This window comes from Barbus barbus, assembly GCF_936440315.1.
Source record: "Barbus barbus genome assembly, chromosome: 47".
NCBI lineage: Eukaryota > Metazoa > Chordata > Actinopteri > Cypriniformes > Cyprinidae > Barbus > Barbus barbus.
In genome coordinates, this window is record NC_136725.1 from 17,382,843 (window position 1) to 17,400,239 (window position 17,397).

At 36.4% G+C, this 17,397-nt stretch overlaps 1 protein-coding gene across 4 annotated transcripts; it reads left to right on the forward strand.

Moving 5' to 3' along the window:
- Window positions 1–7,963: 7,963 nt before the first annotated feature.
- On the forward strand, window positions 7,964–16,415 carry LOC306865579 (sialate:O-sulfotransferase 1-like). Of its 4 annotated transcripts, XM_079410280.1 has the most exons (10): window positions 7,964–8,246; window positions 9,662–9,844; window positions 10,127–10,663; window positions 10,745–10,859; window positions 11,589–11,773; window positions 12,834–12,952; window positions 13,361–13,532; window positions 13,607–13,771; window positions 13,954–14,154; window positions 15,880–16,415. In XM_079410280.1, the coding sequence occupies exons 3-10, from the start codon at window positions 10,264–10,266 to the stop codon at window positions 16,230–16,232; spliced, it is 1,710 nt and encodes a 569-aa protein (XP_079266406.1). In that variant the 5' UTR covers window positions 7,964–8,246; window positions 9,662–9,844; window positions 10,127–10,263; the 3' UTR covers window positions 16,233–16,415. The 4 variants fall into 4 exon arrangements, with proteins under 4 accessions (XP_079266406.1, XP_079266404.1, XP_079266405.1 ...); XM_079410278.1 differs by lacking the exon at window positions 9,662–9,844 and having other exon boundaries at window positions 7,999–8,246; XM_079410279.1 differs by lacking the exon at window positions 7,964–8,246 and having other exon boundaries at window positions 9,455–9,844.
- The last annotated feature ends 982 nt before the right edge of the window (window positions 16,416–17,397 follow it).

Here is a 17,397-nt window from a genome sequence, read left to right on the forward strand (position 1 = left end):
AACGTTCATAACTTTTGAGTATTACACGTCAGTAATGACTTGCATAAGCAGCTCGGCAGCGGCCCATGGCACCCAGTGACATCACTGCCAATCATTTGTCTTTCACTAAAGTGAGACAGTACGAATGCCACACGCCTGGGGATCTCACGCCGTCAAACAAATGTCTCAATTAGAGAATGAAGCGCACTCATGCGCAGAGCTGTTCTCATGTCACTTCATTATTGAACTAAGCCAATTAAACTCAGAAAGGCAGGAGCAAACAATTACAATCTACCCAGCACAATTGTAAACCAGTCGTGCGTTCTCTCATTACTGTCTCAGCTCCCAAAAACACCCTGTGTCAGCCTTATCTGGGTTAAAGTCAAGACTGAGGCAATTTTATCATCAATGGCATCAAAAAGAATTATGGGCAAAAAATTATGGTGAAAACGTGCCTCTACCTACATTGTGCAAAACTCCAAAAACATACACTGAAGTTTTCAGCTAACACTAGTGGCAGTAAAACAACTTTTATAATCTTTTCACACAAATGATCTGATATGTTATGACCTCATAACACTTTTACCATATTGCATGATTTGTAAAATAATACATTTTATCATTTGAATCACAAAACTAGTGCCATGTACGGCTTTTCTGTTGAAGTAAACTTGCTCGGTAGCTCACCTGGTATGGCGGTGCATTGCAATGTTAAACACTCTGGTACAATTCCTATGAAAATGAGTCACAACACTAGATAAAAGAGCTAAAAAGCTTGCAGATGCAAACTGAGATGCAATGGTATAAGAAGAACATTGTTTTCGAATGGGATAGAGTATTAACCTTTAAGCACCAGTCATCGAACATTTCATTTCAGAATTGCCGCAATACGTACAACAACCTGTGTAATAATACATTACGATTACGTTAATCTGTCTTTAGGAAAACTGAAGACGCTTTTATTGTTGTTCACTGGATATTTTGAAAGTGCTGCAAAACATGCAAGAAGTAACAGTAAAATTTGCTTTTTCCAGTGAACTTATGCTGCTATTAAAACATATTTTAACCATGGAAAAAACATCCTTTTTGTTGAAGAATTCTCTGATGTAAAGAAATTGGTTGATTCTGTTTTGGGTCTCCATTACTTTGACATGCTCTCCCTGTCACGAATCCGGTTCGTGCTCTTTTGTCCGACTGCCACAAGAGGTCCATATTTTCACACATGAGACTGGTATGTAATCGTCACCAAGAATAACTGATGAACTGTCTGTACATTCAGACATCGTCTCATATAGAATTAATTATAGTTTAATTTCGATAAAAAACCTCAGACCACAGATTTTTTTCCTACATATTTTTGCATTAGATGCTTTATTTAATTTCCATCTGTAGGTTGTTACATGTTGTTCTGTTTTAGTTGTGTTTTGCCATGTCTTCTGTTGACCTAGTTTTCCTGATTAGCTAATTAGCTCCTCACCTGTTTCTGTTTCCCGATGATTACGTTTAGCATTTAAAGCCTGTGTTCTCCCACATTCCTTTGTCTGCTATTATTTTGGATTTATGTTTGGTTGTGCCCGTCTCAGTCAGTGGATAATTAAAGAACTCCTTTTGTACTCCTTCATCGACCTCTTTGTTTTATACACACCAGACAACCCTAACATAGGTACTCTTAGTCTAAAATAAATTCACCATTTCTGTTGGCCTGAAGATAGGAAAAATAAAGCATCAAAACAAAGACAAGGGGATAAAAAATTGAAACTGAAAATTTCCACTGTCTCTAGACAGAATCGTCTGGAAAACACTTGAGCCTTTTATCTCTCCAGCCAAGAGTTTGCCACCAGCACAATGAAGCTTACTGTTTTCATACCGCTAATCTCAAATGGAGGGCTTGATCGGGTGTTAAACACATTGTCAACAATGTATTTCATTTCGTTCCACAGAAAACAGCTTATGGATTTGGCACAGCATGAAGTCGAACAAATAAATGACAGGACATTCCATTTTTAGACGAGTATTCCTTTAAGAAATTCATATTCACAAAATTAGAAATGCTAATGAAAGTCCTCAAGTCATTTGAAAAAGGAAGCTGATGCCCACAGATATTAGAAATCACCTTGGCTCGGGGTGTTTTGTTTACTTGCTTGACTTTAAATCACATATTTTGTTTGTATGCCCATATTTCCCAGGAGCCCACATGAAATGTCAGGTTTGATTTTTTAAAAATGCCGCAGAGATAAAGGACTGCTTGCATTGGATTCAACTAGAAGTGGCCAAAGGCCTCAGCCTGCTCTATTGTACGTTCATTTGAATTCCAGGCCACTATTTTCAACAAGCCTCTGTGTGTGTGTGTGTTTGTGTATAGAAGAACCTAAGGCTTCTCCTCAGGAGCATGAAACGCAGTCTGAGCATGACTGCCATCCAGATGAGACAGAGACACATACAGCAGGACCCCTCAGCGCACAAAGAGGGACCTTTCTCATGCATAAGGCAGTCTGTCAAAAAAGCCAGTCCAAAACACAGATGATGAGCTCTACAATGCAACATAACCTGCACTTTGGCAGTCATTCTTTCACCTGAATTCATGAGGGCAAAGGTCAGCGCTCTCTCTTCTCTCCATTGGTTTGAGCTCCAGTGAACATCTCTGAATCGGCGAAGATAAATCCCTTTATCTCTTTCTAAGAATCTTTTGTCTGGCTGCAGGTTTAAACAGACACCTGACCCTAAATATAACAAAAACAATAGAAAACCACTAATAAAAAACTGAAATCTAAAACACAAGCAGATGATCAGACTACAATGCAATAAGCACAGTCTAATAACTGGCCATACACATATTTCATTAATGTATGATATGCATCACTCATTTGTTAGTTGTGTGCTTCTGAAACACTAAAAAGAGTCAACTCGTAAGAGCCATTTGACTGAGTAACATACTTCTGATTCACTAAAAACAATAGCTGCATGCATGAAATTCAAGGCATTAATGTTTTCCTACAAAACTACCACTGGCTCTGCACCCCTTTACCTAAATTCATTACTTCAGATTTATGTGCCCTCTAAAAGCTTGCATTCTGCAAGTGAACGTTGCTTTATTGTACCATCCCAAAGAGGCACAAAATCACTGTCACAGACTTTTAAATGAAATGTTCCCTCCTGGTGGAATGACTTGCCCAACTCAATCTGAGCAGCTGAGTCCTTATCTTCAAGAATCGGATAAAAACACATCTCTTCCATCTTTATTATTTTACCCTCTAACTCTAGCACTTTTCTATTCTAATTATATTCTTAAAAAAAAAATGTCCTTTTTATACTTGCACTCTATTAATTAACTGCTTTAAAAAAAACTAACACTTTTCTAATTCTATTTGTTTCCTCTTATTAATTATACAGTTAACAAAAGCAAAAAAGGCCTCTAACACTAGCTTGCTTTATTGTTTTCTATTGTTTTCTTTTTATTTATTATATAATTTAAAAAAAAAACAGCTGTAAAAACAGCTCGCTCAGAGAAGTCATTCAATGAGGAGTAAGATTTTACTGGCTATGCTGTGCATATTTGATTCACTAAAAAGAGTCAGTCGTTTGGGAATCACATTACACTGGTTGTATTGTAGGCTTGTGATTCACTAAAAAAGACAAGGCTCATAAGCTGTGTTTGAATTTGCATACTGACTAGTAGGTACTACATTTGGTTTGACATATAATTGTTAAAAAAAGTATGTTTTATATCATATGAATATGGGTAGAATGAATGAAATTCAGATGTACTACATCCATGTTGTTACAGTTTAGCACAGTCATGTGTTTGGGAATCGGACTACACCGGTTACGCATATGATTGTAAAAAGAACCAACTCATAAGAGTTGAAAGGAATCAAACTACATGTTGCACTGAATCGTGCAAGTCGCATTGTCACATTTTGTGAACAAATACAGCTTGTAGATTCAGTAGTACACTGCTGGTTGTGGAAAATCAGAGTATTTCACTATGGTGATTCCCAAACCAGTTCAAGCATTCTGCTTTTGAATGTGTTGGTACATTATGACAGCACTCTGATGAGTAATTTAGTGCTGTGATTTAATATCATTTTCTTCACTGCTGGTCTGTTCATTAGCATGGTTGGTGCTTCCAGACAGCAGACCCTCATTAAAGAATGAAAAGGTCAGAGAAAGAAACACCTCCACTTGGTTTATTCACACTTTTCTTTACTTCATTTGCAGACAGACTTCAGCACACAAAAAGAAGGTTCATTCTGACAAAACGCCAACATGGCAGGATTTACGCATAAAAACTGACACAAAAAGAAAAAGATTGAAAAGTACATTTAATAATAGTCCATGGAAATCTCTGGCCCAATAAAAGCTCCAGCCTAATAAAAGCTTTTTTCTCAGGGTCGCTGGGTGGAATAAAGCAACAGAAAATCATTAAATCTCTGTATTCCCATGTGTCACTTCAGGTCTTTGGACAAATTAGAGTAAATTTTGTTTAGTGTTTTTGAGATAAATGCAACAGTTCTAAAGTGGAGCTTTATCATTTAGAGCTTTTGCTTTTGTTGAAGCCAAGTGTTCACATTATTTAAACATATTTTTAATGTAATTGTGTTTAACAGCTGAATTGATGCTGTAAACTCACATCGTTTTTTACAGATATAATCAACAACTTTTAATGAATAGTTTTATATTGTTTCATCATTTTTAAACTTGATTATGTCCTTTGCAATCCTTCATGGGATTGTAGTTCTTTTCCTCACTTAAGCTGTCTGGTACCTTTGTCACTTTGTCCAATTCTCAAATACTTTTAGCATTAAATAAAGATTTGTAAAGTGGTTATTCACATCATAGCTGACTGGTTTGGTCCGTGGTTTATAAGACTAAAGCACTCTATTGTGCATTTATGTAGACTGGAAGGCTTTATTGGCCAATCAGCATTCAGGATGGGAACTATCTGTATTATACAATAAAAAAAGAATTGTGTATGAATCAGTTCACTTTAATTATGACATCTGGAATAGGGTTAACACATGAATCAGCAAATTTGCCATGCTGAGTCAACAAGAAAAATTCATTATTTCTGATGTTTAAAATTCAAGCTTAATCGTTTTCAAACCAGAAGCCATGAGAAGTGCACAGAAAAAGATCTGCATATTTCTCGCATGTCTGAATACTAATTCTGTTTGACGGATTGTGAAAGTCACATTAGCTGCTGTTTTCCAAACAGCCCCAGAAAATACAACAGTCACAAGAAAAGAGAGTGTGACAGTCAGACAGGGAGGGAAAGACAGACAGTTAGGGTGTATATGGCTCTCATCAGAGAGATGTGCAGGGCAGATTGTGTCTGTGGTTTGTGCCTAGAGCCCTTAAATGTGCGGTCATCAAGAGATTTTAATCTGTTTTTCCCCATTGGACCAAGCTGCCAGGACCAAATGGAATCAATTGGTCGATTGGTCCCTGACCTTGAACATAAGTGCAATATAATTACTTGAAAACATCGCACACTGTTCTGCAGTCAGTGTTCCTGAGGGACAAACCTCAAAAACAGATTAACAAAGCGAGTGCATGGCACACAAGCCCCTAGTGGACATGAGTGACTCAGACAGATGACGGTTGCTGAAAATGACTCTAAATATCTCAGAAATTCAAGGACAGTTTTATGGAATGTACAAAATTTGGCATACTATAACAGTGATGAGCAAATATAAATATGTTGCGGACACAGATTCTTAGTTGTGATGTTACATAACTGCAAGGGATTCTTAACATGCTCAGTTATTTAAAAATGATCTAATACAGTTTATACAGTAGAGTTTATCTTCTTTTTGTTCTGAGGAATGATGGCGTCAAGAAAATTCATCTTAATGAGCTGTATACGAGTGTGCTTATGTCTCTCTCTTTCTTTTTAGAGGCTCTTTCTGAGTGTGTGTGTTTGTCTGTCTGTCCATGTGTATCTTTGCCAGATGAATGTGCTCCTCTCCTGTCTCAGCCTCTGTCCTGCTCAGTGGCAGCTCAGATAGTGCCAGATCTCTGGAGCCAAAGGAACTCTAGAACCCAAAAGTGAGCCACAGTCTCCCTCTCTGATGTACAGGGGCGGACTGGGGCCAAAAAGTGGCCCTGGACTTTTTGGCACAGAGCGGCCCACCAAACCCGGTCCGCAACACACCGCATCACACCATAAATGAGTGGCATATTCTTGACATTATAATTTGTCTTTCCTGGTGTATATGGCAAAAAGACTTGAAATATATAATGTTACAATTTAAAATAGCTGTCTTTTATGAGAATATAGTAAAATAATTTATTACTGATCAAAGCTGAATTTTCATCATCATTACTGCAGTCTTCAGTGTCACATGGTCCTTCAGAAATCAATATGCTCAATATGAAATCAATATGATATCTAATATGCTGATTTGCTGCTCAAGAAACATTTCTGATTATTATGAATGTTGAAAACTATTGTGTGGCTTCATAGTTTTTTGTGGAAAATGTGATACCATTCAGTCTTGTAAGATTAAAAAAATATAAATATATATTTTTCTTCAACAAGGTTGCATTAAATTGATTTTAAGTGACAGTAAATATATTTACACTTATTACAAAGTACTTATATTTCAAATAAATGCTGTTCTTTAACTGAGAACCATTAATACAATTATTGAATATTGGTATTTTATTATACCAATAATAGAAAACATTATTAAGAATTGATCACAAATAATAACTGATAATAATTAAGCAGCAAATTAGGCAGCATTAAAATGATTTCTGAAGGGACACTGAAGACTGGAGTAATGATGCTGACAATTCAGCTTTGATCACAGGAATAAATGATATTTTAAAATATCCTAAATAGAAAACCACAATTTTAAGTTTAATATTTCATAATATTATTGTTTTTACTGTATTTTTGATCTAATAAATGCAATATTCTTTCAAATAAATAAATAAAAAGCCTTAATAATTTCAAACTTTTAACCATATAAAATAATGCATGTGAATTAATTAGCAAATTATATTTTTATTAGGCCTATAATATAAATCACTTTCCAATGTACACTTGAAAGCAAAAGTCTTCAGATTTACAATGTTTTAGATTGAGAATGATTTTTATAGATCTTTAAACATTTTCTTAGACACGTGAAATCATGGAAGAAAGCCTATATAGAGATATTACATTAACTCTTATCTCATGTCTGCTGAAAACTGCTATATTAAGTAGGCTACATTGTGACGAATAACGTAAATGGAAGGATAGCCTATACGTACATTTACTACAATTCATTTTTATATATATATATGTATATCATATTGTACAGCGGCCTATATGGCCAGTCCGCCACTGCTGATGTATATTAGCCTACAGATCTCCATGCCAAATAACTAATGTCCAAATAAAAACCTAATGTATTCCCTGTTTGTCTGAGAACAGGGTTAGATATGATTTTGAAAACCTGTGATTAAATCACCATTAATCAAACTGTGTAATGCTGTAGAAAGAGACGTTTGAGAGCTTGAAGTGTTTGAGTGGAAGGAAAAATACAGAAAGAGAAGAAAAACATATTTTTGACACCATTATATTCTTATACAGAACTGAGAATCACCGTGTCCAAATACATTTTTTATTCATTAAAATCATGATTAATTAAGGGAAATACCACAAACTAAACACATTTCCATTTTACATTTATATTATAAAATATAATTTGGGGTTGGGGTGAAATATAACATGTTTTCAACAAGTTTTGGGAGATTCAAACTCGAATCATTTGCTACAGTGCAGGAAAAAAACAGCATAATACAAATTAATGTTTCAAATAATCTTGAACCATTATAATCTTATAGTTAATGGTCTTATTAGATATTAGTATAAAGTGTACTCAAGCAAGTTGGCTTTTTATAGTAGCCTAGCCTAATTTGGTGCTTGGTGGCAGAGAGTCTGGTTCAGAGCTCAGCGGCTGCTCAGTAACGAGCTCATCTAACGCATCGCTTCAGTCCGTGTTTTACACATTGCCAGAAAATAACAACGCCGATTTAATTCGGTGAATATTCTTCACGACTCTCTCATTTCTCCCCAACGACTTCAAAAGGACATGCAGCCACATAAAGTCGTCCAAGAACTGCAGACGATTTAGAAACAGTTAAAACATTCTTTTGTAGCCTAATCGACGGATAGAGTTAAGCAGCGGGGAAGAGCCGGAGAGGAAGCACCGGAGTCTCGTGTCGGAGATCCGAGCCCGTCAGAACCGCACCTGATCTCAGGAAACACACTAAAGGTACGCGAGTCTTGTTTTAGAAGCCTACATACTCTAATAATCTCTGATGTGTGTCTGAACGCAGCCTTATGCATAATTTACAGGCAAATATCTTACTATATTCATAAAAAAGTTCATTTTGTCTTAACCGTTAACGTTGTGTTTTGCTCATAAGAATAACGTCAGGTTAATTATCTCAAACGGGAGCAGCCTAATAAATGAACAAAACTCAATATAAGAGAGGTTTAAACTACAGTGAGGCTAATTTCTTGTCAAATGATTGACAGTTTGCGCTTGGAAAGTTCTATAGCTAGATGAATAAATGAATATTGGCTCGGTTTTGTGGGCATAACTCCTGCTTCTTTTTAATATTTAAGTGCATTTTAAATGATAGAGAATGCTACTTTTTTGAGCTAAAAGAAGACCTGTCATATAATGATATAAAAACAACATGTTTTGATGTTGATCATAAGATTCCCATCAAGAAGAGAAAGGTTTTTCAATCAGCATGTAAACGACTTCAGTTTCTATGTTAGGCTGCAAAATTGACTGAAGAAATGTAACACTAGTCTAGAAACAAGGAGAATCCTCTTGGCACAAAGACCGTTTTCCACGGATTCTACATGAGAAACTGTCAAACATTTCAGAGCAATGCCATATGTTGTTGGATGGAAATAAATCCTGATGGAAATCTGGGAAATATTAGGAGATAATGCTGTCAAAATGATTGATTCTCTTGAAGTTATTACATCCTTTATGAATTTAAAGGAATATTTTGGGTTTAATACAAGTTAAGCCCAATTGACAGCATTTGTGGCATAATATTGGTTTCCCTCAAAAAAATAAAAATAAAAAAGCAAGACACTTAAAATGGAAGTGAATGGGGCACATTTCTGGGAAATTCATGTTTACAATGTTATAAAACTAATTCATTTGCAGCTTTTAAATAGCAATTTTTACTCTTATTTTAGGGTTTGGTGTTTATGGCATTGTCATTCTAAATTGTTTACTTTAAAAAGAAAAAGTTTATAAGTGATTTTTACACTAAACTCAAGCTAAAAAATATGTATTGTTTACATCTTTTGGCTATTGCAACATTTAGTATTAGCACTTACATTAGAGTTAATATTTACAGTATGTTATTCACTTCCATTATAAGTGCCTCGCTGTAACACTGATATTCTTTCCTAAGTAGAAAATAATTTTTTCTGCTAATAAACAATGAGCTTGTATTGACCTTGGGGTTAAACTAATCAAACATCGGTAGAATCAGATTTCAGATCATGTCAGTTGCAAAGTTTATGGCTACTAATACTCTGGCAAAACAAATGATTTCCTCCGACACATTATTTTATAAGCTTTGCTATACACTGATGAATCTGCACATCTTCTCTCTGTCTGCAATATGAATGAGCTCTGTGATCTGTGACATGAAGTTCAGCAGGATGGACAGCTCTTCTCTCCCATGGGCAGAAATTTCTTCCAACCCATCACTCCAACGGACAGACAACTCGCATCCCATAAACCACCAGGCACGATGAAGAACAAGCCACACAGACAATTCAGCGATTCCTTCTGTAGATGTTTTCAAGAAACACTTTGTGTTTCTGCTATAGCAGGTTCTCTACAGTCTTCTTGTTTTTTCCAAACATGTTTAATAAATCAAAAGGAAAAATGATAATTTGACTCTAATCGATTCATCACAAACAGCTCATTAGCCCCAAAGGGCTGAAGCCCCTTCTGGGTCACAACAAGCCTTCTCAGCATCTACAGAAAAAGTGGTTCACTTATTTTTTATCATATTAACTGTTTAGATCTGAGTAAATGGCTAGAGTCTAAAGACAAACACTGGTTTATTTGATTGTCTGATTCATCCTAACAGGCGTTTCTATTTATTTTAGGTCCTGTGAACTCATGATGCTGTAGACACCAGCAGCTAAATCTCTAAAGGATGAAGATCAGGAATGCAATGTTGTATTCCTTTGCCCTGTATAGGTAAAAGAATTGTTTGGCATCCACTTGAATGATCTGAACGAGGATGGCCAAACCCTTCTACAGACTACCACACTTTTTAAGGCGGGCTCAGCTGCTTCTGTTTTTTCTGGGTGTGGCTTACATCATGGCAGGAAGCGTGTTACTGCTTCAGCGCACCAGTGTGCTAACATTTCAGAGAGAAACAGATACCGCGGCACTACCTTTACTACCAGCACCACCTAGATCCCTGGAGCTACCTGCTGCCAGGTGGTTGTACAGAAGGAATGTCATCCAAGTGATGGAGAACCAACCTCTTGATCAGACAGACAGCAGAAAGGACCAAAAGCATTTCATATCTCGTAATCTGGAGATCAGGCATTTGAGACGCCACTGGTTCCATGATAATGCTGAACAGAAAAACTCTTCTGAACATAATCTGTCACACAAGAAAGCCAGACATAAAGGTAATGTTTTATAAAATAACCATCTTAAATTGGAGATTTTTTACAGTTATGCTAAATTGTTTCTGAATCATTTTCAACAAGGGACCTACATCGGATGTTTTATAAACAATGAAACGGACCACGCACTCGGCAGGACCATTCTTTATGATTTCCGCAAAATGACCAGCGCCTTGTGTCAGGACACCTGCTCTGAGAGGTAACGTCTTAAAGAACGTACACAGAGTAAATGAAATAAAGCCTGTTCTTTTAGAAGAATGCGTTCAGTGTTTATCCACACAAGCAGGTGGCTGAAGTGACTGACCTGGAGTTCATCCAGAGAGTCACAGTCAGGAAGAGAAAGTGTGTTAAAAATACATAAATACTAAAGCCATCTCAAATACAGAAATGCCATTTTAAAATAATCAACTTGGAATATTCAAAGTAAAAAAAAAATTGTGTTCACTGCTCAAAATATTACTTGCTGCTTCCTTTAGGAAATGTCAACATTTATCCACCTTATTCTTCAACGCAGATGTATTTCTGATGAGATAAAGCAGAATAGAACATAACAAAGTAAAATAGAACAGAATATAATAGAATGGCATGTGCATGTCTATGTAAATTCCTTTAATAGTTCACCCAAAATTCATCATTTGAATTCATCATTTACTCCAAACCTGTATTCTTTCTTCTGCTGAACACACAAAAATAAGATATTTTGAAGAATGTGGATAACTGAACAGTTGAAGATTCCCTTTGACTTCCGTAGGAAGGACAAAAATACAATGGAAGTGAAAGGGGACCATCAGCTGTTCGGTTTAAAACATTTATCAGAAAGAAAGAAACTCATACAACTTGAGGGTAAATGAGGGCTTTTGAGAGTAAATGACAACTTGTTTTTTACTTTCGAGTGAACTGTGCCTTGAAGGCCGTGTCCTCTTTGCAGTGGGTTCCGGTATGCTGGGCTGGAGTATGGAGCGGAGTGTCACTGTGGAAATCGGGTCTGTGCCCGCCGGGCTCGGGGTGAGGACTGTAATATGGATTGCCGTGGAGAGAAGGAATCCCGCTGTGGAGGGATGGGACGCATGTCTGTTTACAGAGTTGAGGATCGACTTCCAGGACAGAGGAGATGTGAGTCACATTAAAACAGAAGTATTACGAACATGAGTGCGATTCTGCTTGAACAGGCCACACACACATGTGACATGTATAATGGGATTTTTTGTGAGTAATGGATTAGAGAAGAACTAATTTAAAGGCCAGAACTCAGGACTAAACTGAGCCTGGATGGAGTATCATTAGATAAGACAGAAAAGCGTGACCCAGGTAAAAAAATAAAATAAAATACAAACCTAAATACAAGCAAGTACATTTGTAGTACATTCTTATTTTTTGTGCAAAAAAATGGTAGAAGTTATACACTATAAATACATTAATTTAAAAGTACATTTGTACTTCAGTAGTACTTCATTGCAATTGCAAAAGTATACTAAATACCACTGATATTTAAATTGAAACAAAGTATACTATACTGCAAAAATATAGAGTATTTCTTAAAAGTGTGCTTTGAATGATTTAATGATTAGTTTAATGTTAGTATACTTTTATATAGTTATCCTAAGTTTAAATAGATTTTATTTAAAGTATATTAGTAATGTAATAGCTATAAGTATCCTATATAAATACACTAATTAGCACTAACACTTCAATTGATTGGAAGTAGTCAGATAAAGTACCAGAAGTGTTTTATAATTGTATTGCTTAGAAGTGTGCTATGATTGCTTTACATAAGATCTTAGTGGATTTTTATACTATCACTAAGTTCTATTTGGATTTTCATGAAAAATACAGTAGAAATGTATTAAATAAAACCCTGTACACTCTTAAAAATAAAGGTGCTTCGCAATGCCATAGAAGAACCTTTTTTGTCTAAATGGTTCCATAAAGAACCTTTAACATCTGAAGAACCTTTCTATTTCACAAAAGGTTCTTTGTGGTGAAAGAAGGTTTTTCAGATTATAAAAAGGTAAGAAAGAGATGGTTCTTCTATGGCATTGCTGTGAAGAACCTTATAAGCACCTTTATTTTTAAGAGTGTAGGTTACTGTGCTTAGGCTACTATAATAGCACATGATTGGATTATTCATATGTGTTTAGCTTAGATTCACAATTTAACAGAAAGTGTTTCTCAGACAGAACTGTGCACTACCACGGCTGTTACAAGAAGCCACAGAACTCTACGGCTGACTTCCTGATCCAGACTGGCCAGACACACACTCCTCAGCAGTGTATCGAGACCTGTACAGATCAGGTTCAGTTCACAAATGCTTGTATTCATCCAATGTGTTTTCTTTAGGGTGATCATTAGACTAGAAAAATAATGTGCATTATGAATAATACTTGTACTACTAGTTCTACTATTCAATACAAATATAATACAATTTAAATATTGATAAAATACTGTATATGATTATTATTATGTATTATCACTAATTACACAATGAATAATAAAATTAAAAATGTTATTAAAATAAATAATACATTATGATTATTTTGTTACTACTACTAATAAAAATCATTATTTTGGGGCCAATTAAGCATCAAAGGTCCACTGTATTTTTTTTGTCTAGAAGAACATTTGCCTGACCATGACTACTCATTACACATGATATCTTTTATTTCCATTCCTTCACCTGTAAATTGTGTGTGACCTTATCAGGATCTGCCATTGGCCCTTTTGAGAGGGCAGGACTGTTTCTGCAGCCATGTCCCATTTCTCTTCACAATCCAGATGAGTGAACATGAATACATGTGTGAGAGGAGCAACCAAACAAACCACACCTCTCCTTATGACCTTGACTACTACTGGGTGTACAGTACTCCTGTGCTAGGTAACCTACAGCATGTAACTCAAACTTTACGGCTAATGAACTAATGCTGCAACAGAAAAGATCTGTTCTTTCAGATGTAACGTGCAAAGAAAGGACATTTCTGCCCCAGAAGTCCAGCACTCTTGTGGCCCTGTCCAGCTTTCCAGGGGCAGGAAATACCTGGTTACGTCACCTGATTGAACTCGCCACTGGATTCTACACCGGCAGCTATTACTTTGATGGATCTCTATACAACAAAGGTGAAAGTCCACTAATAACACTTAAACACTCATCACTTTCAGCTGTGAGATTTATTATGAGTCTGCAGGAGTAAGAAAATGAACTCATCAGAAACACAAACACTTTTAGATCTTGCCCAAAAGATAGAGACTCAGCTCATATGTTTCTCTTCAGAAATAGTGGTTCTCTCACATCTCTGCAGGTTTTAAAGGAGAGAAAGATTACTGGCAGAGCGGGAGAGTCATCTGCGTCAAGACTCATGAAAGCGGCCAGCGAGAGATTGAAATGTTCGACTCGGCCATCCTGCTGATGCGGAACCCCTATCGTTCTCTAATGGCGGAGTTCAACCGCAAGTGTGCTGGACACTTGGGCTACGCGTCAGATGTTCACTGGAGGAGCAAAGGTGCTAATGATAGAAACACCATTAGTTTCAGCCTTACAGTATTCAAAGAGTTTAGAGCAATGGGTCTTAAAGGGGTCATATAATGCGATTTCAAGTTTTCCTTTCTCTTTGGAGTGTTACAAGCTGTTCGTGCATAGATGAGATCCCTAAAGTTGCAAAGACTAAAGTCTCAAACCCAAAGAGATATTCTTTATAAAAGTTAAGACTCGTCCACGCCCCCCTAAAACGGCTCATTCAAACACGCCCTCACATGTCTTCGTCACGATGTGGAAATATTTGCGTAATGACGCCCAAATGTTGCCGTGGTTTCAGTAACTGCAGTAGTGTTGATGCAGCTGTCTCAGGGAGACGCTGTGTATTTCTGTGCGAAAGCAAAAGCAGATGCATTTAGGAATCATTGGTTAAGATTTGTTTACAACACAACAGCACAACAATTTGTGCAATGCATTTTATGGACGACAGTTTCGTGAATCTAGTAGAGTACAAGGCTGGCTGTGCACGAAGGCTATTTCAAAAAAAAAAAAAAAGGTCAATTCCGACTTTGCTACGACAATCTGGTGCTTCTGAATCAGCGACTGTAAGTATGTTTTGTTATTAGTTCAAGTATTTGATATTGACTGTTCAAATGCGAAATGCATTTGCATTGTGTGTGTGTGTGAGGGGAACAGGGCCTAGCGGAGTGTACAGTCTGTCAGAAATCGTCTTAACCGCAGCTTGTGTACTGCAAATACATATGAGCATCATCAGACTGGGTCTGTCATGCGACTCTGTTCCCCTCTCGGGCTTGGCCTGATAAAACTAACTTGAAAGCTGAAGCTTGCGATTATGGTAAGGGGCGTTACATTTCCGATGCGTGCTTGTGGTGTTTGGCCAATTACAATGCACTGTGTCAGCTGGCCAATCAGAGCAGACTGCACTTGTTGGAAGGAGGGGCTTATTAGAAAACAAAAGAGGAACTACAATAATGTACAGTATTTGAAAAATAATGTGTTTTTTGGACATTAAAGCATGTCAACATATTCTGTTACACCAAATACACAAAATAATGATCTTTAAAATAGTATCATATGACTTCAGCAAACTAAGTAGGTAGATGATTTATGATAAGATAAAAAAGCATTACAATAAGCTAAAAGAATTTCTACCACTCAACAACTTTTTGTCTTTGAAAAAAACAAGACTGTAAAAACTTGTAAAACTGGGATAAATGAGGAAGCCTAGTTTGTGTTAATGTGTGGTTTCTAGACCTGGAAAAGGTCTTAAAACTCTGTAGGCATAGATGTAATATGTTATTGTTATAAAATACCAAAAATTGTGTGTGCGTGTGTGTGTGTGTGTGTGTGTATATATATATAATTTTTTTTTTTTTTTTTTTTTTTTTTTTCAAATGACTTTAAAAAGAACATGTAAATGTATTGGTTTAAAAGAATGGAATTAATATCCATTGGTTCTTGAAGAATAATATCTTCAATAATAGAATTGCAATCCTAAATGATGTAAACTAGTTTCTATTTATTAATCTTTAGGTTTTTATGCATTATTATTATTATTTAGCCATGTTAATATATAATCACAAAATTGTGCAATTTTTTTTTTTTTTAAATCGCAATTGCATTTTTTTAATCAGAAAAATCCCAATTCAGTTTTTCCCCCAAGCTAGGTTTAAGCTTGTGGGAGATGCTAGTTTAGTTTTAACAGTGCTGCTTTTTTTTTTGTTCTTCACAGAGTGGTCTGAGTTTGTGGACAGCTATTCATCCTGGTGGGTGTCTCATGCTCTGGCCTGGCTGCAGTTTGCCCACCGCCTGCTGGTGATACACTTTGAAAATCTACAGAAAGATCTAGTCCCTCAGTTAAAGACCATCACCACTTTCCTGAACACCAGCATTCCTGAGGAAAGACATCTGTGCACAGAGAGCAACAGAGACGGCCATTTTAAACGCTCTGGATCACGTAGCTTAAACTTTGACCCCTTCACCCCCGAAATGAGAGCTCGTATAGATGAATACATCCACACAGTAGATAAAGCTCTCAAAGGCAGACACCTCGACGGCCTACCACAGGAGTACATGCCCAGGTGAGGATTCATGAACACAGCTGCTGCCCTCTGCTGGAGGGAGGACACAGAAACACAAAGTGCCTGAGTAAAAACTGTCGTTTTATTTGTGCTTTATGTTTGTGGTTGTGCTGTCACCAGTTTGATGGCGTTGTGAAGACTGTGTCTAGTTAGTATGTTTTATCATTAAACCGATCAATTCTCATAGTATCGTTTCAGTGTATTTTTATATTATCCTCAAACAGATTACACTATCCTAAGACATTTCAGGTGCCTTTATACTTAAAATCCAAAGTGTATTTATTTGAAACTGTGTTTCTGATGTGCATTTGGGATCTCTGTAAAAGCATCTTCAGTGGACACAGATGCATTCATTCCAGAGAGAAAGATGCATCAGGGAAAAATATTCCCTCGTGAACAAAGACGAGACATCTTGCTCTTGTTTGATGAACAGTTTGTGTCCTTCGGTTATTTTATTACTACAATGAATCAAAAGCATATATCTGAAAGGTTACGGCACTTGCATGAGCTTATTTAGAGAACTTCAAATGGACAGATAAGACGACCAAAGAAGAGCAACCCTGGCTTTGCCTGAGACCAATACATAAGTGCTGGAGATTTATTTGTACACAAAACCACAGTCATAAAAAGAGAAAATACAATTTTCAGCAGGAGTTTGACTGGATAAATGTATCTGCTGATGTACTACTTTCTTTTGTCTCCAAAGTGGCAATTAGGAAGACTCAAATGTTTAATTTTGCAGGCTACTAAAGGATGGTAGCATGCTGTGATGTTTCAAAATTTTTACATAATTAGTTGATACATTAGTCCTTTAGATTTGAGTGCTTCAAAAAGTATAATTAGTGCTTAATGTCACTGCAGCCTGAAAGAAAAATGCTGTTCCTGCAGAATTACTCGGTGAATGACAGGTTTTCTCGCATCGCAGGCAGTAACCACTAGTTACGCTTACAGGGAAGCCTAAAATACTGTTCAGAGGACTGGCATGCTTTTTTCTTTGTAAACATGTCAGATGTTATGTTGCAAACTTGCTATTTTGATTAAGCTATAGAAATGTAATAATCCATTAAATAGAATAATAATTACCATAATTATTCAAAAATCTTTATGAAACGTTGTACATTTAAAATGTAACTCACACATTGGAAAACTGAAAATCACAAACAGAATGA